This window comes from Stegodyphus dumicola, chromosome 9, assembly GCF_044657685.1.
Source record: "Stegodyphus dumicola isolate Sdum_Otavi_A_Nest chromosome 9, ASM4465768v1".
Classification (NCBI taxonomy): domain Eukaryota; kingdom Metazoa; phylum Arthropoda; class Arachnida; order Araneae; family Eresidae; genus Stegodyphus; species Stegodyphus dumicola.
In genome coordinates this window covers 173,168,042-173,194,150 of record NC_140776.1, presented here as the reverse complement: position 1 = coordinate 173,194,150, position 26,109 = coordinate 173,168,042, and the positions used below count along the sequence as shown (strand labels likewise).

Below are 26,109 nucleotides of genomic sequence, written 5' to 3'. Positions count from 1 at the left end.
GTCTACACTATGGAAAAAATATTAGAAAGTCCCAGGAATTGTTGTAAGGACAAGCTCATAAATGAATAAGAACTGTTTCTCATGACTGATATCTGGCAATAACTGCCTGTCATAACAGGAAGTCTATTACTCAACTCAGCAGTTAATTTCAGAACTTGCAGCTGCCAATGGAACAGTTGTATCAAGGAAAACTACATACAAAAGGCTTAATCAAAAAGGACTTTATGCTATCGCTTCTTTAAAGTTAAGAATCAACAGACTGACTACTTCCATGCGATCAACAACCTCGTTAAGACGGGGTATCCCATGTCACTTGCTTAGAATATGGTACAACATAATGGTAGAAAGAATTATTCTGTATGATGCTGCTATTTGATGAACTAACATCTCTTCCCAAATGAGACGTTCACTACTCTCTATACAGCGACACCAGCTTCTTCTCATTTGCAAGGCTTATCGTACCACGTCCATGGCAGCCTTACAAATTATCACAGGCACACCGCATCTGGACTTATTAGTAGAACAAGAGGCTGCAGTGGTTAATGTAAGTAGGCTAGGACACACCATAAGTCTCTGGAGACAAATCTATATCCATACTGATTATGAGCATCACATATCGCAAGCTCCCTGCCACCCTGCTAAAAATAACCTTGTAGACACTACCTATTTTAATAGAACACAGGACGCGGGATTTGCAAATGGTGTTTTCACTGATGGCTCTAAAACTCCAGGGGGCACGGGGAAGCGGAGTCTGTATACTTTCTGGAGGAGCTTTAATGTATGAGTGGAAAAGAAAGCTCGCTTCTGAAAACTCTGGCTTTCAGGAGGAGCTCATGGCAATCAGAGCAGCTCTTCTCCACCTGAAGAATAATCCCACAGTGCCCAATATCATCTACACAGAATCAGCCTCAAGCTGCGCTGCAATAGCTGGAATTCGTTCTCGCAGCCCTATCGTCAGCAGCATTAGAGACCTTCTAACCCACATGCCTGCTTCGCAAAGACCCTCACTCATCTGGGTACCTGCTCATACGGGAATAGAAGGAAATGAGAGAGCAGATGTTGTCGCAAAGGAAGCAGCGGATTCATCCATTTTGCGAGAAGTCCCGACTCTTAGGCCAGTCTCGGACTTAAAGAGTTGGACATTCCATCCGCTCATAAGAATATGGCAAGAATGTTGGGATCAAACCTCCATGGAAAGACACGTTTACAATCTCATTCCCAAGATAAAGAAAAAAATCCAAACTAATAGCAATTACATGATGTGTTTCCTCACCAGCCTCAAGCAACCAAAAGCCAGATTCTGGCCAAATTGGTTCCAGAATCTAGAAAGTAACAGAGTTGCCCAACGGAAACTGAAAACAATAATTGACTACTGTACTATCAATTACTCTTCTGACACTGGAAGATGGTAGCCATAAAAGTCTATATAAGCTAGTTCAATATGTCAGCAACAGAGTATGTGATATGTATGTTCAATATGTAATTTTGTATTTATGCTGTGCCAGGTTTTCATACACAAAGTTCATACTGTATCTGAATGTTGTAATGTATCTGTGCATGTTTATATCTTGCATTTATGGTACCTAATTTATACTAAGGATCACGCGTACCTCAATGGCACATGCTTCATATAAACTTTAACTATCATAATAACGTATATGTAAAGATGTATATATGAACTTGAGTGACAGTATGTATAATTTTATCTGTTTCGGAATATATATGTATGTAAATGTATATATCTGTATCTGAGTTGGTATTTATATGTATACACATATTTTGATTGTACTCTTCTTCAAGTGCCTTGTATGCATATATATATATTTCTTTTTTGCATTTTATAAATGTCGTCCGCTCAGCCAAGGCTACCTAGGGCTGCGGCCTGGCAGCTAGTGGTTGACTGCTGCTGAGTTGGTAACCAATTCTGCATGGACATATCTATACCTGGGTCGGAAACGAACTCAGCGGTTTACTCCCCTAACTACAATAGCACCTGGGTGGACCTTTAAGATCTTAAATGCTTCATTATTTCACAAACAACCTATCATATTTCGAATTTTATAATTTTCTACATATAATTTTACTAGATTTAAATTGATGATATAGAGTCCGTAAATTTAGGATTTCCAGAATCAGTTAAATTCTGATGATTCTGGATTTTCGACTTCGTATTGTAGATAATTTTTTTTTCTTTTTTTGCATATATATTATCTTTTATTACTGATAGTATGTGCCACATTTATGACTACATGTCTGTATATATGCAAAATTTCTATATTTTGCTTAAAGATATAAAATTTTTTCTCAAAATGCCTTTCACATTTTAATTTTGGAGCACATAACTGCAAATGTAATAATTCAATAAGGGAAAACATACACTTAACACTAATTCTAATATCTTGAAAAATATCAAGCACTTTTACAAAAAAGACAGTCCTCTAAAAATGAGAATTAAATCATACCTAAGGAACCAGGTAAACGAATTCCCATTTTTTGCCACTGAGTGGCTTCATATGCTAACTTTCTAACATAACTTTCATCAACTGCAATGAGGATATTTTCTGGTTTAATATCAGTATGAATGATTTTACACTGCCGATGCAAGTAATCGAGTCCTTCTATTACCTAAAATAAAACAGAAGACAAGATACATTAGGAATCTCAGCATGATACATTAGCATTTATTATGAATTTTTAGTTATTACACCTATAATTTAATGAAATATATTTTGGTAAATGTGACATTTAGCAATTATTTATATGCACATATTTATATTACTTAACTTGCAATATATTTTATAAAGGTAAAAATCTAAATATATGTAAACAATACAAATAAAATTAAATTCTTTTAAGGTGATTTTTATCACCAGGATACCCACATTTTATTTTTTACACACTTCCTTATGAAAATCTGTATGCCTTCTACAAAGCCAAAGTCACATTAGCAAACGTTTTTTCATACTTATAGGTTCACATCCATCAGTTCTTGGACGATCAACAGTTCGAGCATATATTTTAACAAATTTTATTTTGCAGTATATTTATGTCAGTTTTTATGGTTGCTATACAAAGATTAAAGAGTTACAGAAGACTACTAGAATTTCTTAGTAAGTGAATAAATCTACGTTAGAAAGTAAATACCGTACATTCCGGCATATAATGGGCACTTTTAATAAAAAAAAAGGGGGGATTGAAATTTATGGATGCACCTTATATGCCAGATATAAAAATGATTGATTTTAAAATAAGGAAAGGATAAACATACAAAAATTAGATTTCTACATGTACCCAAGTACTATTTATTTAAAAGAAATGATACAACTTATCAGCTTGTAGAGACATTAGGTATTTTTTGAAACAGGAGAGATGAAAAATGATTAATGCCCTCAAAGGGACTCGAACCACGGACCTCTCGAATACGCGCCAAGTGTTCTGACCACGAGACCAAGAGGGCGGGAGGAATACCTTATAAGCTTTAAAAAAAATTCAGTATTGGATAATATAATAAGTTTGTCATATCTTCAAGCCCATTATTGAACCCTGTTTCATCTTCACCATCAACAATATTCTGATCCATAAATAAATAATCATCTTCTATTCCAACTAGATTATTAGAGATACTACAATTTTTTAATGACTTTTGAATTACTTTGGTTTCAATTTCATCCCATGCTTTTATTATTCACTCACACTTTCCAGATTGGCATAAAGATTTGCCTCTTTTTATAAATGTTTTTCACCTTCTTATATCCATGTATTTCACTGTTGTAATAAATTTTCTTTGAATGTTTTTATTGATAAACACATCTAAAGGCTGAACTAATGGCATTAATCTGCCTGGTATAACTGTAACTGGCATATTTGTATTACACACTTTCAATAATCCCTTCATATTATCCACTACATAGAACATGCCCCCATTAAGGCAACAGGATGCTTTTGCCAAGCATTTCTCACCCACAATTTCACACCGTTTTTTCTCCCATCCATTATTTCTTGTGAACATGAATGAACACAGCATTTAAAAATTACATTTTGGCACCATTTTCTTTTAAAAATAACCATGGGTTTTAATTTTTTTACCATCTGCTAAAGCACTACGGTGAGATTTTTCGTGACCTGTTGTTTTATGTTAACCGTATTTGTGCCTTTTACATGAATTACACATATATAGTTCCCATTGGTGCTTGTCAATTCTGTATACCATTGTTTAAAAACCTGGGAAAAATCTTTGAATAAATGACTTCAAAGAATATGAGCTTCGCACATGTATCTTTCATATTTCTTTGTGAAGAAAAGGGTGCGCGTTAGATGACAAATATACCTAAAAATTAAAAATTACAGTCTGAAATCCTAGGTGCACATTATACGCCAGAATATATCATATAATTTTTCATCAAAACATATCAATGCATCAAAAGGATTTATTTTATACATGCATATATAGACTGATCAGCCATAACCCCAGCCCAGCATAATTAGCCCTGAGGGTTTAAGAGGAGGTGGTTGATATTTCATATATGCTCAGTTTTAATGAATATGACATCAATTCATCAAAATGTTTCTCAAAACCACTACAACAGTATTCTGGCTTAGGACGAGAAATGTCATCCGGATGAAAGAACCCACTTTTAGTAGGAAAGACAAATACTATATTGTTTAAACATTTTTGCCTGGAAGATGACATCCCAGGACATGGTCATTGACCTGATATTAAGAAATTATTCTTCTAATCAAACAACTCTTTTCTGCTGAGTTGCTTAATTATAATGTTCAAGGGAGCATCATAGTCTCAAACTTTGATGATAATGGGTTAGCAGGTATACATGAGAGGGGAATCTGCTGTGAAGTCCCATACACTACAGAGTTAAATAAACCACATAATATTGCAGTTTTCTAGTATGTTTTGGAATCATACACTACCTAGTATACCCTAGATGAAAAGACAATGCGGAAAATTCTCGCTAGGTCTTGGATGAAATAGATGACTGCAGAAGGAGGTTTAAATAAACTTTTTATTTGAACTATTTTATTTGAACTTAACAGAAAATGCATTTGCTCAGTGCTCACAATCTACCATCATATGTGTGCAAGTAACTTAACTGCAAAATAAGATGTACAATCGCAATAAAGTAAGATTGGCTACCTGACTGGTTTCTTATTTATCTAAACTGCTAAATCAGCTGCACACAGTAAAGCCGAACATAGAATATTAATATAATCGAAAGACAGTGGCTAAGCACCAACTATTCACGTACAAAGCTACTTCAAACAATGCTGCATAAATTCGGAAGTAACTCTCCTATTGCAACTCTTAAAACCGCTGCTTAAATACTGATTCTGAACTCACTTAGATTTGCATACTGCATCATTAAAATTTACATTCTGGCATAAAACTGAAATCTGAAGGGAAGGGAAAGTTTCTGAAATTAAAAATTATTGTTTAGAATAAAATAAGGTCTCTACAACATTCATTTGAAAGCACACTGCATTCAGCTGTCAGCTCAGCCATCAGCAAATGCTTATTTATCTCCACCAAAAAGAACAGTCTCCAATGTCTGCATTCATTGATTAAGTGGGATGTAAAACACTTCAGCATCTATTACCAATTTCACTATTGCCGTTCCTCTTTTCATTGGTACTAATGATGCCAATTCATGAAACCACACCAGAAAACGCTATTTTAGAAGTAATCAATCAAAGTTTTCAAGCCACCACAATCCTTACTTCATCAAAGTTGCTAACCTCAGTAGCTTTCCCTACTAAATATAAGCATAGTCAATAAAATGATACCTCAGTGTCCCAGGCAGCTGTGAAACAGCAACCTCACCTTGTCAGATACCACCTACATCATTCCAGCGAGTGCATTCTCACAGTCTATAAACAGTCACAATGTTTTGGATCAGTACAGTTTAATGAGACAGAAATACTCACATGTAAACACATTATAAAATGAAGTATAATAATTACATAGCACTTGAAATTTACTTTTAAATCAGTTTCATAAATTCAATCCCTGACGAACTTAAGGGCATTCAAATTTAGTGATTTGTATTTATAACAACAAATTGATTATCTTCTTCCAAAAATTGCAGGTCAATGCTGTTGAATTTATAAAAACTTATCATTCATTTACAAAGAAGACCTCGCTCCTGCAATTGGTAAAATTAATCGCAGACTACTATTTTGTTTGTTCACACAACAAGACAATTTAAATTAACTGTCATTGTTGCTGGGACTAATATTGCTTATCTGATCTTAAATTAATTAAAAGGAGAATAATATTATCATCCTACTTTGTGTGGAAAGGGCATTCTAAGTAATGATACAAAATGCACTTCTGTGATCTCTCAGAAGAATGGGCAACAGGTTCATATAATGTGTCACTAGCTACTGCAGGAATTCCTTCAACTGCAAATGTCACATCTTTGATATTCTCCAGCTATAAGAACTCCTTTATCTTCTAATCAATGTTTATCTTAACACAGATTCTGTAGATTAAAAGTTATTCACTCACAAGAAGATTCTACTGCAGCTATGAAATCAGTCACATTGTTTAACAAACCTTCAAAGAATATTCACAACAGATTTGTTATTTAACATAGTCTCTATAGTAAACAACCAAAATACAACATTTTACTGCTCCATGATAACAGAAAAACAATAGCAACAGCATATAATACCATCTACTTTCAGACTGAAGTACAAGTTTACATAAAACAGAACCTTTTTATCAAACCCAGTATTTTCTACTTTCTTACTGGGGGGGGGGACTACATTAACAACATGTTGAGCCAATTACTTAAGCTTCTCATAAAACAAAATATACTTTCAAGAATGCTTCTCATAAAAGTAAGCAAAAATTAAACTGCCAATTTTCAGAAAATATATATAAAATACAAATTGCTTTCTACTCAGACTGAAGTACAAGTTAACACAAAACAAGTACAAGTTAACATATGTTTAAGTTTTTAACTTAAACATAGGGCATACCTTTTAATTTTTATTAAAAAATATAGACAATTTCTTTTTTTGAAAGAGTACATTAATGTGAAGACAATTTCAATTATACAACACTCCCGCTGAATTAATAACAGATAAGTAAGAAATATACTTTCATAGTTGGGATTCTTATGGTCTTTAAAGGATATCTATTTTTTAAATATTTCTACTATTTCCCTAAAACATCCTCTTTTTTTTTTTTTTTTTTTTTTAATTACCTCATAAGACTTTATAATTTTATTCTGAAGATAGCAAATTTAAGCAACTAAGAATGGAAACAATTTTTTTTATAACAATAAAATTTCACTAACCTGCTGAATGATACGCTTTACATTCGCTAATGGTATACCTTGATAATTCGATCGAATGATTAATTTCAGTAAATTGTGACCTAAAACTTCAAACACCATACAAACATCTAATTCATGTTAAGGAGAGAAAAATTTAAATAAAACTATAAATACATTTTATGCATTTTGAATTCAGAACTTTAGAGTTTGTATTCCCATCTCATTTACAGCTCATAAATTGTGAAAAATAATGGCAAGTTATTCTCCATTAATTAGTATTACAAAACATTCACAGCGTGGAGCAACTGTCATTTTACATCAAATGACATCCCTCAGTTGATTCATTTTAAGTGAAAGAACATGAATTTGTTTTTAAACTGGTAATTTTTAAACTTGCTGTGGCATCCACTTTCAGACAGGATGCCAAGAATAATCCCATTTCATTATATTATCATCATAGCCTTTTAATGCCATGTGCACTTAAACATGACAAAGATCAAAATCGTAAAAAACAACTTTGTATTTAGCGAAGGTATAATGAAACACTCAATCGATTTCGAGGGCAGCTAAAGGTCCCTCCTCATCAGGAGAAAGAAATACATAGAAAGAAGAAAATAGGAGGAGGAGTCACAGAAACACGTGGTCCTTATCAGCATCTAGTTTTTTACGATTTTGATTGTCACATTAGCGTGTTTCTCTTCTAGTCCATGACAAAGATATTAAAAAATTAATAAACTTCTTTACTCTTCAGTGATGCAGAAAGAAAAACTAAAAATAACTTTTTGTTTATTTTACATATTCACATATTTTTAAATTATTTATTCATGTACAGTTCATATAAATGTAGAAATAATCTTGTAAATTCTAGGAATAAAAATAAAATACTTCAAAAATATGACATTCCCCTCCCCCTATTCTAGAAGGTTTTGTTTCTTTTCTGTATTCAAAATTTTAAGAGTTTTGTGAAAGTTTTGGTTACTCATGAGCTGTTTGCTTGAGAAAGACGAAAGAATTCAAGTACTTTTACACAATTGAATAAGCTAGCTTGCTTGGAAATGTCCGGCACTGAATATACAGGAAAATGAAGAAACAAACAGTGGCCATATTTTCCAAATATGCACACCTATATACAATTTCTAAATTCTTGAAAAAAGGAAATTATCTGGAATTTTAGTAAGAAATACATTCCGTGCTCAATGGCCACTTATTATAGGAACCACCTAATTACAACAGCTACTACCAAATAATCATAGAATATTAAAGCAAGTTTTGCCCCAGTGTTATAATATCCTTTTTCCGTAACTATTTTATTTATAATATTTACTAAATATAAAGTGAACTAAAATGTTACACTATAATAATAAATTATGGGTATTATAATTTTTAACATTATGATTTTATTATATTAAAACTATTTTGCTGATTCTCAATCTGAATCAAAATACTCTTAGAATTAAACTTGTTTCACATAAAGGATACGAGTCCCATTTACACCAGAAATTTTAAAATCGTCCAATAACTGCACAACTTTTTCTCTGTAGCGATTAGCAGGATCACTTTCTCTTACCTAAAAAGTAATTTTTTATTACTGTTACATATATTTATACAGATACGGCATAGTAAAATATCGTTTCTAGAATAACAATTCTAACTTACGCAACGTAATAACTTAATTTCATCAAGAGCAGTTTCAGCATAATGCACTTCACTTTTTACAACCTTCAGGGCTACAAATCTTTTCCCCCTATAAATAGAATAAAATTTTGTTAACATACATAGCATAATCTCCATGAATTCTATTAAAATAAATGGTACTCTTGTTTTTCTTTTTTAATCAGGTCTGTTTTCAGAAATATATGTATGGATGTATGCATTCATGGATGAATGTATGTATGTATGTGTCTGTACACACACATACCTACATACACCCATGCAATATAATCCAGAGTACCAAACAATTACTTCTTAATTTTTGAATTATTAAGCTTATTCGGGTCAAACAGATGGAAATTAAAAAATAATAAGTTTTTCAAGTTTTGGAACAGGGGGAATGATTTTTTAAAATGGTCAAAGGAGAGCATGGGGCAAAAAAATCTTGTCACTTACATAGTAATGTAACCATCTTGGCGCAATCTGGCGATTTTTTTGCAGATGAAAAGGTAAAAGCTACTTATCAGATGCAAATTGGTGATTTTTGCGATTTTTTTTTAAAAAAAAGATTCCTATACTATCAACATTTATTGCAAGGGGCAAATTTTACCATCATGTGAAAAGGACACATACTGTAGTAATTTAAAATATACATTTAAATTATTATATACGTATTACATAATAGATTAAAAAAAAACATATTTTCCCCAAAATCTTTCAGTAATTTTTAGTTTTATTCTTTTTCCCAAGTAAAGCAATCTGTTTACACTTAGCAAAACATCAGGGAACAGCACACATATGGCATTACGTAAACTCCAGTATAGTTCAATCATCTCAAATGCTACCCTGGCTGGCACTCTGCCAAAACACATAAACTCTTCCAAAAGAGGCATTTTTGCTTGCTACGATGTGAAAGGTCATGTGAACGCCTTACCTTTTCTGAAAAGAGAGAATTTATATATTGGAGGGAAAGAAAGTCTCCATCCTTCCACCTTATTTTGAGAATAATTTGGTGCCAATGATAACCCTATTTTGAGAATAATTTGGCACAAGCGTGTTTGAGCTCATGGTCACGGATCAGGCATAGGCTAGCTACCAAATGAATCTCCTCATCACCTGAAGAAATTTTAATGCAGTTTCTTCCACCACTGGCAAATTCCACAAACATATGTTTTTAAATTAAGTTTAAGGCATAAAATATCACAATTTGTTTATAAAAGCTTTTGGAATACAAGAAGAACATACGCAAAAATCGCAATATTTCTTGACAGAAGGATTGTTATAAGCATGGCTGTCAGAATTTGGCACATTCTGAAAATCTGGCAACTTCTACCATGGTGGTTGTGATAACACACAAGTATCAACATCTTTAGATCCATTGTGCATAAAAAATATACTATGGTTTCCTGCTAATAAGTTATTCATATCTATCTTTATAATTAACATACTGATTTCTTCAACTGTTGCAATCAATATATGTCAAGAAATAAACTACATCTTAGCTACAATATTATACTAATTTTTTAAAAATATTTCAAAAAGAAAGAAGGAAAATATTTCAAAAAATCAAACATAAGTCTTCCTTAGATGACTAATTGTTTCAAGTTTCTTATACACCTGCTTTGAGAGATTACTAAATTTATTCATATATATCCCTCTTGTTACTAATTTTACTACTTTAAAATCAAGACAATGCTTACCATTTGAGAGGGAAAGGCTTAAATGAAAATCAAAGCTCTTTAAAAAGCATGCATAGTAGATTTATGAACATAATAATTGTCTGTATTTCAAAGAAGTTATTAATTTCAATAATATTCTGTTTACTTAAACAATTTACTTTTTAGCTCTACATACATTTTACAGTGTTACCATAGATAAAAAGTTTCTTAATCTGATGATCAAAACGTGAAAGGAAAAATATGCAAGGGGATTAATTTGCAAGTACATATACTACACTTTACAAAAATTAATAAATTAATTAATAAAATAACTGATGCTAATATTTTCATTTACAGCTTCCTTATTTTTTAAGATCTACCTGAAACATTCATTTCAATTTCTCTAGTATGCAACACATATAAAAATCAAACTATATAACACATTTTAAAGCTTACACTAAGTCCCAGCATAGCCAAACGGTAGAAAAATGACCCCAGCCAAGTTTGCGTATAACGTGATAGCGACTATGGAATAAATCTCCAATTTTTACAGGATGATAACCACCTGCAATTAAAGAACATATAAAAAACTTTAACATAATATACTTAATTCTAACAAAATATAAAAATAAGAAATTGTCTGTATGTTTGTTTCTCAATCACAAACACTAGTTGACAGATTAATTAAAAAATTCTGCACACAGTAAGCAATGTTATTCATTTATACTACTAAACTAAGGCCCTACATTCTGCCACCCAGTGAGGCTGCACCTGTTGCACATGCTCTGGCATCGGCCCTTGTTGATGATTCCAGATCTGCTCTGGAATCAGGTGATATGTGTTTATGGGTCTGAAGAGAATGAGGCATACACAATCAGACCCCAAAACATCAGACATTTAGAGATGGCAGGATCCTGGTGAGGGATGGAATTTCAACGGAATATCCCAATCAGTTGCCTATCTTTAAATATGATTATGTGACAGCTGTGTGGCATCAGCATGAAGCCCTACACACCACTGCAACATTCACTTCTGAAGTTGGTCCTGATTTCCTCCTCATGGATAATAATATTGTCTCCATCGAGCCAACAACATCAAGTATCTGGAAAGTGACGACATTTCTCATGTGGAGTGGCCACCATATTTCCATGTTTTTAATTCCACTAATTATATTTGGGATGACTCTAGCATGTTATTTCCGCTTGTTTACTTCCTCCAGCCAGTCCAACTGGAAATTTCTCTAATGGAAAAATGACCACTGCCATCTGGGATGATTGATACTTCATTGAAAGCATAGGCAACTGATGTAAAGTTCGTGTGAAGGTTTGGGCAGTCATGTACGTTATTAATGGAAGTTTTGTTGGTTTGCTTTTGGAATTAAAAATTTGTTAATGAATGAAATGTGATACCATAAAATTTATGAAAATTTAATAATGTTTTTAGCTTTAGTTGTTTGTACACAACACTTTTTTTTTTTTTTTTTTTGATAAACACATATGCTATTTTCATGTGCAATTTGATGTTATCAAAGCTTCACTTTTTAAAGTCAGTATATTGCTTACATACTATATAAGTTATTCAATGATAATAATTTGACAGTCTCATTGTGTTCTTTTTGGGGTACGACCTCTTGCTCAGGCAACCAGAGTAGAACACTAGCTCTGCCATTAACCTAGGGTCACGAATAGAATTATTCTCATGAATTATTCTCTCTTGCACTCACTGTTACACTAATCAATTCTGAAACGGATTTAAATTCATGTTCAACTATTTCTGGCACCTGTTACTTCTATCACATTTTCAATTTAATTCTTAATAATGAAAAATTACACTGCATTTTATTCAAATGCACATAAAATATACTTCCCAACCTGCTGCGGAATATCTTAATTTATTATTATTATTATTATTATTATTTATTTCACATCTAGTAGTTGCATGATGTTTTTGGCAGATTTAGATTTCTATCTAGATCACAGGAAATGTTCCAACAGGACTGACACTGCATAGAACCAACAGCCTTTCTGCTGGCACAAGATCAACAAGGCAGCTTAAAAGCAGTTCATGTGATTTGCTGCTTCCATACTGGTGCTGAATTTATCCGTGTACCTTAATAATAATTTAATTAAATTCTTTCGCTCTGATTATGTGCTGTTGTTAATTATAATCCTTAGATATATTATGCAATGTTGGTGCATTGCTTTTATGCTAAACGATGCTACGCTGAGTCGATCCTATGGAGTGACTATTGATCGTATGCGTGTTGGTTATATGCTTGTGTTGATGTCACAGTGGTTCTATGAATGTAACCTGCATCAAACAATTTTAACTACTGCAAATGCTTTGTGCAGATGCTCAAAATCAAAAGAATTTTTCTGGATTTTCACTGCATATGTACAATTCATTTCAATCTGTCTTAAAATTTTCAGAAATTACACAGCATACCTCCACTCCCCCAAAATAAAGACAGAGAACAGTTTAGTGTTTAATAGAGGCAAGCTCTTTATCTCTCTAAATGGACAAGAGTTTGGCTCTGAAACCCTGAAGTCAATCCCCCCAAAGCTATGAGTATAAGTATTTTTTTTATTATAATTCTAGAATTTACTCCTTTTTTTTTAATATATGTATTATATTAACAGTCTCCACACAATTCAAGATGCATGCCTGTGTACTTAAAATTATTATAATTAAAAACTTTGAGCACATATATATGGTTTGGCTGCTTGGAAGGTTAGACACTTGAGTTTAGCATTATTCATAAGTAACATATCCCTTTTTATTATTTTCTAACTTGCTTAATCAGACATTCAATATAAAACTATAAAATGACTGACCACTTTCTAAGAATCCAACTAACTTACAGAGTAGGACAGAGACACACCTGATATTAGCACTTTTTCATTATTACAAATATTACCTTATAGATCATGATAAATATCACCTAAGGAAAAGTCCCGTTTCATTCACAGAATGCCACCTCAATTCTCAACAACAAAAATCAAAAGCAGTTTTCAAGATATCCTTTTTTTGCACTGTTGTTCTTCCCTTGTAGACAAGGAGCTGTTTTCACTTAGGAAGCATCAGAGGATTACTCAAACTCTGCTCTGCACAGTGGCCAAAACAGACATTTGCTACAAACAAGTCTGGTTTGTCACATAAAGACTTTTTTGGCGACACATAACCACATAACTATTTCGACACCATAATGCTTTGCCTCGTGAATACTTTTTTGCCACTTTAGGCAGGGGGTCTAGACAATCAGAAAGCACAGCAGTTTAATAATAAAAGAACATGTTGAAAAGCAGGAAGTTAAACTTTTATCAAATATGAAGAGATTAATGTAATATAACCACAGGCTGATATAGCTTTTAACAATTTCTAAAAACACTTCTGAACTGAAAAGCCAGTTATTTAAAAATAAATTGTACATAAAACTATAAAATTTATTAACATCATCAAAAGGAATAGAGAATGAAGATAAACTCACCTTTACAATAATCTCGAGGATCTTCTTGTTCATCATCATCAGAACCCAAAATTTCTTCCTCGTCTTCATCATCCTCATAAAACTGCTCAGAACTACTAAGACGTTGTTCAGACCTAAAATTTAAACAAATATGCTGCTAAAGAGATTTGGGACCTTGAAAACATTGATACTGTGTACAGCAAAAAAGCATAACCAAATCATTTTTTGCTCTAAAAGTAATAAATCCCCTTTGGCTTTCTTCATGTACTTGAAACATATATACCTATTAGACTGATAGAGGAGATGTAATAAAAGAAAAGCAATCACTCAGAATACTACTGATAGAGATGTAATAAAAGAAAAGGAATCACTCAGAATACTATGTGCAATTATGAAAGTCATCACGTCAACAATTTAAAAGTAAAAAAAAAAAAAAAATACAATAACACTGAACTAGATTCTTTTTTATTTCAAAGCAACGTTAGCCGATATTTTACCGATTGTTTCATTATAGCAAAAACTACAAAATTACTTTGAGAAGAGTGCTCAAGCATACTTAAGCAGCAGACTTTAAGGAAACAAAGCAGACTTAAAGGAAATCCATTCAAACTTATTAAGCTGCAGTAGGATTTGAAAATTGAATATTGTTCTAACTTAGGTATTTAGAAACAAAATCGGACTTCTGAACTGATATACTACCAATTTTTTCTATATTTCAATTCTACGACCTCATTATGCCAAAGTGCCAAGTTCTGTAAAAATAGTAATAATTAACTCTTAAAATTTTAGCTCCTCAATGTTAATTGAATTTGGTATATATTTATTAATAGTTCTTTTTTTATTAAACTTATTTGATTCCTTCTTTCATAATTTGAAATTTAGCTTTAATTCAAACAAAATTTGCAGCTATTTTCAGATTTGTTTTTAAAATTTATACTTTTTAGTAATTTTTAGGAAACATTTTTGCCATCATCTTAAAGTATATTTTTAGGCATACATGCAAAAAATTAGAATTTTTAATCCAAACTTTCCCAAGATATACATGGATTTATATATTGGCACCTTTTGAAATTTGGCATGTTTGTTATAAGTGATAATTATGGGAGATGTGGTTTATGCACTTTGTTAAAATTATTTGAAAGAATGAACGATACACTTTGTATTCCACTCATGCACAATGAAAGGGAATGGAAAATTGGTTACCATAAATTAATAATTTCAACAGGTGAATAACTCTTAGTGCAAGCTAAAAAAGTGGGATCAACTAGGCTAGATAAAATGGTAACACATCTTTTGTCTTTCGATTTTAGACAAGCTATTTTTGTCGTCACTTACTGCCCAGTTGAAATCACCCTGTTTTAATTTCTTATCTTCCATTAATGTTTTGGGAAGTTCCTCCCCCCTTTTTATGTTTACAGTTCAATGACAAAATACATTTTTCATTTCTAAAAACTTGAAAAGTTCATAAGATGTAAAATAATTGTCCATGTATACTCTATGATTTTTACCGTACAAGGGCTCACTTAGCATTCTTACCACTCATTCACTCGGATTTTTTTCGAGTTCGTGGGTTTTAAGAGTATAAATTTCAAATTTACAAGAATAACCGCTTTCACTGCAATGCATCCACACTTTATATCTTTGTTTTATTGCAATTTAGGTAAGTATTGCTTCTACCTTTAAACGAATCACTGATTCGTCAATCAACCGATTTTTTTCCCTGGTCTAAAGATACTATCGAATTATTCCAACAAATGAGTCAATAGAGGGCGAACATTATAAAGTTTGTCAAAATTTTGTCCTCTCTTTTCGGCATTAGGCTGTTATTGATCAAATGCAAATTGCCTAAATTCCATGAAAACTTCTTTACTCCCATTTGCTTCCCCACATAAGATTCATTCAGTATTTCGTTAGTTGACCAGAAATTATGAAAGCTTGGGACTTCTTTAATTTCTATTAAAATGCATATCCCTAAAAATATCAACATATCCTGAAGAGTTATAGGCGAAAATGGCTTACCTTTTTGAGTTGCATATAAGTTAGTTTCAAAAACTAATTATCTAAGAATTCAGTAGTAAAAAAAGACAAAAATATATCCACGAGCTTTACATCTTCCATAGAGGTAATTTCATCAGTTGGATCATAGTCATCAGAAAATTCGGAAACTGATTTTAGTACAACCTGTATTTTATTCCACGTTACCTCTGCAATTTTGGAAGGACCTGGTAAACACATATCACCATTTTCTGACTGATCATCACTTTTATCTTCTATATTTCCACAAGCAGGAAGGAAGAGGATAAAGAGTATTTTCCTTTCCATCGCTTTCACCCTCAGAGACCACAGATTCTAGATCTGAAGGTAATTCTTCAAGTAAAGCTAATGCAAATGCATCAGCTATTTCTAGCCCTAAGCGAGGTATTTTGAATCTTGACAGTATATATATATATATATATATATATTTTAATTAAATTTTTACACAATTTCTATTTTTAATTATAGAAAAATATATTTGCATTATATTTTTCTCTGAGCTCAACACTGTTGCACAGGAAGCAACCGTGTTAAGCTCAGAAAAAAATATCCAGAAATGAAACACATTTTCTCTGAGCAAGTGCATGTATTATTTAGTAATACAGTACAAAGTCCGAAATCCGGACGTCCATTATCTGGAATGATCTAAAATCCGGGCCTCAAAACCACCGTTTTTCTAGTAGGCTTTATGCATGTGCATTTAATTCCCCCCTCCGCGCATAATAAAACATCTGGAGAGTCCCGATTCTTAATTTCACTTCAACACTAAATAAAATACCTTGTTATTGAAGAAACAATCATTTTAGCAAAAATTTGTAATTTGTGATCAGTAATTTGGCTCTGTTGCTGCCTATCTGCTTGGCACACACCTCAAACTGAAACATTCCACATAGATACATTGTTGATCTGACGCCAACCTGGTGAATCATTATTTATTATACTTTCCTTTCATCACCGCATGCTCATCAACACGACAACTTGAGTAATGACTCATGTAGCGATGCCTAAACAATTTTTTTATGTTAGTAATTATATTTACAAAAGGAAGTTATTTTGTCTCAATAAAAAGGAAATTTAAACAACATCCGATTTGAAGTACTGAGACCTAAAAAATGTATGGTTCTGCAGTCATTTTGTATTATTTACAAGTTAAAGATAAGTAATCAATCAGTTTTCAATCAAATAACTCTGACAGAAGAGTGGGAAAAAATTCAAAAACTGGTGGTTTCAGGGTGCGACTACCGTGCATCAAAGGGTTAAGTTTGATGGAATATGTCTGCTAAATTTATGAGCTTCAAAACAAATTTCAGATAATACAACAATTTTTCTAATTCATTTTTATTGCCACCAAACACTTCAACTCTTTCAAGAAATTCCACAAGTCTTGTTAGCATTTTCCCTCTTGATAACCAATGTACTTTCATATGTGGAAGTCAATTGCAGTTGTTCCCCATCTCTTCACAAAGCTTTTCAAATAAATACGATTGGAACGGTCTTGATTTTATTAAATTCACAATTAACTGCAATGTTCAAAACATTTTAAAAGTCATCAGCCAAAGAATTTGATACTAGTGCTTCCCTGTGAATGTTGAGCCACAATACTTTTTTTTTTTTACTTCACATAGCTCATGCACCAACACATTTCATCCAATCTAAATCTTTGAATTTTTTATAAGTGCCAAGAGTCTTGAATATTTCTTCATTAGTTCCTAGAATAATTTATTCACAAAATAACACAGGTTCATAGGATTCAATGTTCCACAAGTAACATACGAAAACAAGGAGCTGAGATAAATTTCATGTACAAGTACATTCATCCAGTTGTAGTGAAAAACATTTACTTTCAGTAACTGGAGCAGCTGATTTTCTGTCCACAGGAACATTTCACAAATTCTACAAGTTACTGTATTATTTGAAAGCGGCATTACTTTCACTTCATTTAAGCTCTTTTCACCAAACATATCTTCAATTGCATCTTTTTATAACTGAGAACACTTAAGTTTCGCCAATTGTGTGCAATTTAACACTTTTTGCTATTCAATAACTAATCAGATATCCAAAAGACCTTTGTGAAATCCAAAAGTTTTGTTTCTGACATTTTCAGATACTTTTTTTTGTAGTGACCTCCAACCATATTTGGTGATTTTACATTTGCACCAAGATCTCGGCTGTAATATTGCTAAGCTCATGAAAAGCAAATGTAAAAATAAACAAAATATATAATAATAACAATACTTACATGTCATTTCCTAAAAATATTAAGTATTTAATAATAATATTATTAATAATAATTAAGTATTTAATAATAATATTTAATATTAAGTACCCTTATATTTATTATTTTATTGCATGTAATTATTCCAGTCAATCGCAGAACTTTCACACATATTAAGCTGTTTGTTATACCATTTCATGGATGTCGATTCCTCTGCCCAAGAATACATAAATCCAACAGCAGTGACGAACAATATTCTAAAACTGTTAAACCAATTTCCAACATTAGAGGCCCTTCTTCTTTTTGAAAATTTTAACACTGCATCTCTAAATGGTTTTGTCATTAAAATAAAGTTTCATGTTGTGGCCATTTTTGCATATTTCTTCCGTCAGGTAAAAGCCTCTTTCTTGAAAAAATGATATGGCTCATTACTTGATAAATTAAAGATTAAAGTCAGATCCACATACGGAAAGCAATGAGTATATTTTTAAGTAAACAATGCAAATTGAAAAACCTCATCAAAAATTAATAATATACGAACATTTAGCAAAAGCAAAAATACAATATGGTGTTAATATACAATTACATGGTAAGGTATAAGAACCCGCGACCAGATTTTAGTCAGATATTTTGGTTGATTGGGGATATTCAGTCTTGGGGGCTGCTTTAACAAAGAAGTACCCATTTTTAAACAATGTCCAGGCTTCTTTTGAAGAATTCAAGAGCCTGTTTTTTTAAATCAGGATGCTTTGTCTTAATGTGCTAATATAATTTACTAAGGCACATGCTTTTGTTTGCAAGTATTTCACTGAAAATAACTCACCCAGGTTTGGGATTATGTTCATCTTCATTTGATGGCAAACCTGATGCTATAGTCAAAACCATATTTCCTTACTACTATTCTTCATTTTGTGTTTTTGAATTTGAGTTTGAAGGCTTGTTCTTGTCTGCAGACAGCTTCTTTATCAACCATTTATCCATAATACAGATGTGATAAAATAGACAGGAAAACAATAAAAAATAAACATTACAAGCAACACAAATTATAACAAGCACCCCTATCAATTTCGTAACAGCGAAAGGTCCAGAAATATTTTAGAAGAAAAAAAAAAAAGAGGAAATTAAGTGTAAAATTAATTTATACAGAAAACTGATACATATTCTGAGACAACTACACTTGACCACAAAAAAATTAAAAAGAATACATTTTTTAATTCATTACATAGCTATTTTGCTTTTGCTGAGAACTGTTTCGTAAATTGTGCTTTATAGCATTTATTACCTTGTTTATTTTTCAGATTCAAAATATTGTACAAAAAGTCAACAAAATAGAAAGTAATGTAAGTCACTTTATAGCATGGCAGAGAAAAATAAATATGTTTTATTTTAATGTTATTTCTTAAATATATTACCACTACTTTAACAAAATTTACCAATGTTATAAGCTTAAAAAAAAAAAAAAAAAATTGTTGAAATATTACCAGATCACTGAATTAAAAATTTTCCATAGAAATTTATCTTAAAATCAACAACATTTTAATAAGTCACCAAATTTAGAATTGTTAAGTAAAAGAATTCACATTTCCAAAAGCAAAAAGTGATTTAAAAGACTAGAAAAAATGAAATAATTTTGAAATGATTATGTTTCACTTCTTGCCCAAAAACTCGAGTATAGAACTCGAGTATTGTATTTTTTTTATTTTATTGGTTTCAAATGCCATTCATACAATGAAATACCATACATTGAAACCCAAATTTCGATTTACATGCCAATATACAAAAGATTTGTCTCGGCGAGAAAAGCCATCATATCACACATTAATTTTGATATTCTCAAGAGGCTGAAGAGGGAAAAATTAATATTTATACAGCATTTTAATATATTAGAATAAATTGGATAAATAAAGGTTCCACTACGTAACCGCTTATTTGCCTTTCAATAGCAGTAATACCAGAAAAAAATTCTAATAAAAATAGAAGATACATTCCTCATATTAATTTTATTTTCAACTCTTCTAATGAAAATTTAAGGATATCTATATTTATCGCAAAGATTAACATAGAGCTTAAAGTTAAAAAAAATGTAATTTACCTTAAAAATATGTCTTAATTAAATTTAAAATAATTGCATTTTACTCTGGCTTGTAGATCTAAATTTCATCTAACAAACATGAGTGAATAAAAGCTGAATGTGGTTTAAAGATGATTTAATTTATTGGCTGTAGTGTAGAATTGGGTGCCCCTTTGACTAGTGGCAAATTTTGTTCAGTTTTGGTGATGAAACCCCATTTTTGGTTACCAGGATAGTTTTAACTTTGTTTCAACTTCATGATTTTTATTTAAGTGAGAATAGATCGATGTGTACATGGACAAAGTTAACCCCTTAAGGCACACATTAATTTCTAATTTTCAGTCAAAAAATCACCTATTTTTTTTCTTGCATAATCATATTCATGCATAATCATATATATGCATAACAGCCAGGGTTAGCTTCAAATCGAAATCTCGGTGGTGCAACGTTTGGTTGATTTATACTAATTTGATACCAATTCCTTGCTATATCCAAAATCTCGTTGTCATTATCTTCCGATTCACTTCCATCACTCAAGAAATCATCACTCTCATCGTTAAAACTGTCTGATAAATTGGCATATTCAAAATTGTCATCGTTAGAGTCGCTCATTATCAGATAACTTTTTTTAAATTACAAAAACACTTAGTAATATAATTTGCAGTTAACTGCTTACTTTCATTATATTTACGTAATAAAAATGGATATATTACCTTTTCCACACAAAACGACTACTTTATAGCAAAGAATTCCTAGCAAACTTATAGCTAATCATCAAAATGCGCCACGTGGTTTACACAAGAAAAATGCTGAATAGTGGTGCCATCTATGTCAAATAAGTTTAATTATAATCTAGCCTATTTATTTTTACTGGAACGGATCTCAGACAAGCAGTAGAAATAAAATAACGCGAGATACAAGGGCGCCCGTGTGAGACACGGGCATGTGCAAATTTGCCGGAAACTTTCGCCCGTGTGAGACACGGGCAAATGCGTTAAGGGGTTAAGGCAGTGCGCAATGTTCAGTCTGTGCAATTTTCTCATTTTTCTGAAGTGAAAATAGATCGATGTGATCGACGAGTTTGTGCAATGACTTATTTTGGTTCTGTGTAGCGGCCATCTGGAAATTGTGCCTTCCTGGTGCCGATCTTGGTGTCAAAAAAGAATTGCTAAAAAAAAAACAAGGGGCACCAATTGTAAACTTTTACCAATTTATCAATCTGAATTACAGAAATGTTCATTTTGTTTATTCTTTTTAAAAGTTTCATAAGTATACATATTATACTTAACAACATGATTATTTCTATAAAGCTAGAATTTTCACTTCTTGTAACAAATTTGCGAGATGTAAAAAAGATATATGGAACACAGTAACCAAATATTTAAAAACTATAAATCATAATATTATTTAGAAACCAAAGGTCATTCCACAATGTATATAGATTTGTTTTTAAAAAGACAGGCAATTTCAACTTTTTTTTTTAGTTCAGAATAGGGATGCACAACTTGTGGACTGCCGAGACCTCTTGAAACATTTGTTGCGATTTGACATAGCAGTTGTCTCTAGAAGGCGTTGCGAGAAAAAAAAAAAAAAAAAAAAATCACCACTCCCCCCTTTTATTACTCATTTTACTCTCTCCCCTTAAAGTGAGATTTGGCACTGAGCCAAGTTCCCGGTGTCAACCAAAGCACATATCCGCTGCCTGAACAGGAAAATTACTCCTAGCCTGTAGGACCAACACCTGTAGAAGAGTCTTTGGTATGATGTAGCATGAGTTTGTTTGCACGTATGCACTAGTAAAGTAAAAGAGAAAAATATTTTCTAGGATCCGAAATGATGCATTCATTTTCTTGCCGTCGTCGTACTTTTGGCTTCGTGACTATACATTGTTTTATCATGTGCGTGTTTATCTTTGTTTTCGAGACCATTAAGAAGTTTCATGTATTATTATTTTAAAAGTGGGATCAACCTATATTTTCTGCAATTTTTGTTCCCTGTGGTTTTGATAGTTGCCATGATGGATGGATGCAAAGCGAAAAGAAAGTTAGCGGACAACAACAGGAAATTTTCGAAGGCCTGGACTTCGAAGCAAAATAATAGAATTATATGCTTGTTATGTAATTTTACGATTAGTGTTTGCAAGGAGTATAACATTAAGTGACACTACGACACGAAACACTGAACATTTTCAAAGCTTGAGGGAAAGGATCGAAAACGTAAAATCGAATCTCTCCGCCATTCTCTTGTTGCTTAAGGGAATGGATTTACAAAGGCATCTTCAGAGTTAGATAACTGTGTTAACTGTGTTGAAGTTAGTTTGAGAATTGCAGCCTTAATTGCTAAAAGTGGCTGCACATTTATTGATGGTAATTTTGCAAAGGAATGCATATTGTTGGCATCTGATAAAGTATGCCCTGAAGCTACGCAGAAATTTAAAAATGTGAGTCTTGGCAGAATGACAATTCAAAGAATTGAAAATTTATCTGATGATGTTACTGAAGAATTACAGAATGCTGCTGCCAAATTTAAGTACTTTTCTCTAGCAGCTGATCAATCAAGATATATTACTTCAACAGCTCGGCCTTCTTTTCTTTGTCAGAGGAATTTCTGAAAATTTTGAAGTAACTGAAGAATTTGTTGGAATGAGTTCAATGAAAGGATGAACAACTGGAACTGATACAGTCAAAAGTCGTTAATTCGGATACCCATAATCCGGACCTCAAAGCTACAAACTTTCTGGGCATGCCTCGCATTGACACACAGGCGTTTACGCGTGCGCGTAAGACCTTTACGCGTGCGCGTAAGACCTTTACGGCTGCAAATATGCGTGTGTGCAAGCGCATAATACGTTTACGCATGCGCGTTTAATGTATAACGGACAGTATAAGCTAAGCTAAATTACCTAATTCAGTTAATGTTGCAGATTGCATTGTTCCTTAATCTTCGAATTGGATCCGGCTTATTATTTTTTGCAGACTGCTAGAGCAATTTTATAAAAGTAAGCTGGAACTTTCGATTATGTCAAATAGAATTTCTGATATATATTTACTAATATGCAAAGGATCTACAAAGCGAAAGTATGTTTCGAAGTCCATTAAACAAAAAGTGGAATTGCTGCAAAAAATGGATAAAGGCATATCCTTTGTTTATCTAAACTTTAACGTTTGTTTATCTTTAACGTCGCGGCGCGCAATGAATTGGAAGTTGATCTGTCAGCACTATCCTTATCTTCAGGGCAGATGTTTTTATTTTATTTGGCTTATAATTCCTTACTAAATGTAGTATTTATCTCGATGTAGTCCGTCTTTGATATGATTTAAATCAAATTCCTCGTCATTATAATTCGCTTCTGATAGAGAAGAAAGTAACAGAGGTTATTGAAAACGAAAAAATTTTGATTGACAAATTAGTCGGTATTCTCAACTCAGCAATTATAGGACTTGAACAGCAGAACTTTGTAACTGAACAAGAAATTATGTCTGTTTATAGAATTACAGAGAATGTATCATCACATAAAAAACGAAGCAACTTAAGCAACTTACACTGAAAGAAATGTTTAATAAAGTAAACAAATAAATATTAAGCTTTTTTTTTTTGTAAATTTTGATATTCTTTAGATCATAACTGTTCTTTATTTCATAAATTACGGTTTCATATTTTTAATTTTATAATTTCTGCATGCCGTCTTACCAGATTTAAACTGATGATCTATAATCCGGAAAAATCGATAATCCGGAATCGCCGAAGTTCCGGCGAGTCCGGATTAATGACTTTTGACTGTATTAAATTTGCGCGCATATGCATATTAAAATTATGCAAAATTCAACCTGAGATGGATATTAATTATAAAAATAGTTTGACTTAGGATCAAACTAAACAGGAACTTTTCTTATTTTAAAGTAGATGTACTTAAAATAAAAAGGTTGATGACAGTTTAATGTATCATATTACATAAGACTGAATTTAATAATCAAAAGTGAATATCAATACAAGCATAAGTTAATGGATTTCATAAAATATTATTATTTAAAATACGAAACATCACAGACGTAAAACGGAAAACAGATTAACACCAACCCTACAAAAAAGTACCATCGAGAAATTTTCTTAAAATCTGCCAACATCCTTAATATCTTAAAACTTCTTTTGACAACCTGATTACACTTCTATTTATATATACATATGACGCACTGCCTAAATACTTTTACATTAATTTCTTACAAACTTAATTTTATGCTAAATACAATTGCCAATATTATTAGGCAATCAAGATTTGCATTAACTTTTCATTATTTAATATTCAAGTTTTATGAAATTATGAAAAAAAAGTGGGAAATATGTTTACAAATCTATCACAAAATTTCATTCATTATCGATGAATAAAATGTTAACATTATACTGCACAGGAAAAATAATACGAGACTAGACGTCAGCATTTTACTGTTGGATATTTAGCTAAGAATATCAATACAGTTCTTATAATGTTATTAATGATTAGAGATAATATAAAATGCAGAAAGTATTAAAATTAACTATTTTAAGATACTTTCCCTCATAAAACTAGTTTTAAAACAGACAGAAAAGAAATATTGCTTGACGATCACACTGTGAAATACATTAAAATATATATATATATATATATATATATATATATAAGAAAATCAGTATTTGTTATGAATATTATTTGAATCTATCCTTCTTCAAACATAATATATGAATTCAAGAATACAAAAATGTCTTAAATATAAGATCACTGACTGCGCATCTCTCGGATATTTTGCTTGGCTCAAATGACCAACATTATAAAATCCTTATTACGATTCATATGTACATAAAAGGATAAGTATCATATAACCTCTGATCAAAATAAAATTCTTTTCAACACTATCACTCACCTTTTTCTGTTTTCAGTCACCTCAGGCCTTCCTTTAAGTTTGGATTTTGGTCCCTTCGATCGCTTTTTCTTAGCCTGGATGGCCATAACTGAAAATAGAATGCAATTTAATTTATGCACGAAATTAATAATACAATATACAGAATGTTAGCATTTATAAATCTAATTCTTTGTATCACAATACCTTTTCGGTTAACATCGGCGTTCATTTTTTGTTTGTAAAGTATCAGCCAGTATATTGTCAGTAAAGAGTACAGAGAGCAAACTATAGCTATTGCCTACTGCTAAACTTCATTGACCCAAGACGTAGAAACAGCAGTGGTCGTACAGTAACACCGTAAATAACTTAGGGTATCGAAAATGAGTATCAAATATTAATCATCATTAATAATTCTAATTATCCGAATTTAACATTAATTAAAAAATAGTTACATAAATTAATACATAACTAGAAAAGGAATAAAGCTGTTTACCATTTTCAAACATAATAAAATAATAGTTTAAAAAAGTAAAATTTAGTATTTTTCATTTATAAAATTATAAAAATAGACTTTTTTTATGTAGAATAATAAAGGGCCCTAGTATGGACACCGTCGAGATGGAAGAACGGGTCGTTTTTTGCGATCTACTCGATAAGGAGCTAGTCTGGTGTCATCGTCTCGATCATTACAGAAGAGATTGACGCGTCGGAAATATCAGCTGTGTAGCTGCCGTTCTTGGTTTTGAGCTGACCGTTGTTTTTAAAACAGCCCAAAACTAGATTTCCTTGCCCGAAACATCACTGTTGTTCTTACTAACACTACTTGCTTATCGTTCTTAGTTAGAA

At 31.9% G+C, this 26,109-nt stretch overlaps 1 protein-coding gene across 1 annotated transcript in view; it reads right to left on the bottom strand.

The window, feature by feature from the left end:
- The window catches only part of LOC118204957 (SRSF protein kinase 3-like), a 63,052-nt gene extending 37,437 nt beyond the window's left edge, over window positions 1-25,615 (bottom strand). The window contains exons 1-8 of the mRNA XM_085824357.1: window positions 25,468-25,615; window positions 25,285-25,372; window positions 14,091-14,203; window positions 11,060-11,168; window positions 8,952-9,039; window positions 8,775-8,862; window positions 7,317-7,423; window positions 2,463-2,625 (exon numbers count right to left, since the gene is read on the bottom strand). Of these exons, the coding sequence (XP_085680483.1) occupies window positions 2,463-2,625; window positions 7,317-7,423; window positions 8,775-8,862; window positions 8,952-9,039; window positions 11,060-11,168; window positions 14,091-14,203; window positions 25,285-25,372; window positions 25,468-25,492 (781 nt within the window). The 5' untranslated portion in view covers window positions 25,493-25,615. The remainder of the gene's footprint in view (window positions 1-2,462; window positions 2,626-7,316; window positions 7,424-8,774; window positions 8,863-8,951; window positions 9,040-11,059; window positions 11,169-14,090; window positions 14,204-25,284; window positions 25,373-25,467) is intronic.
- Between the last annotated feature and the right edge of the window lie 494 nt (window positions 25,616-26,109).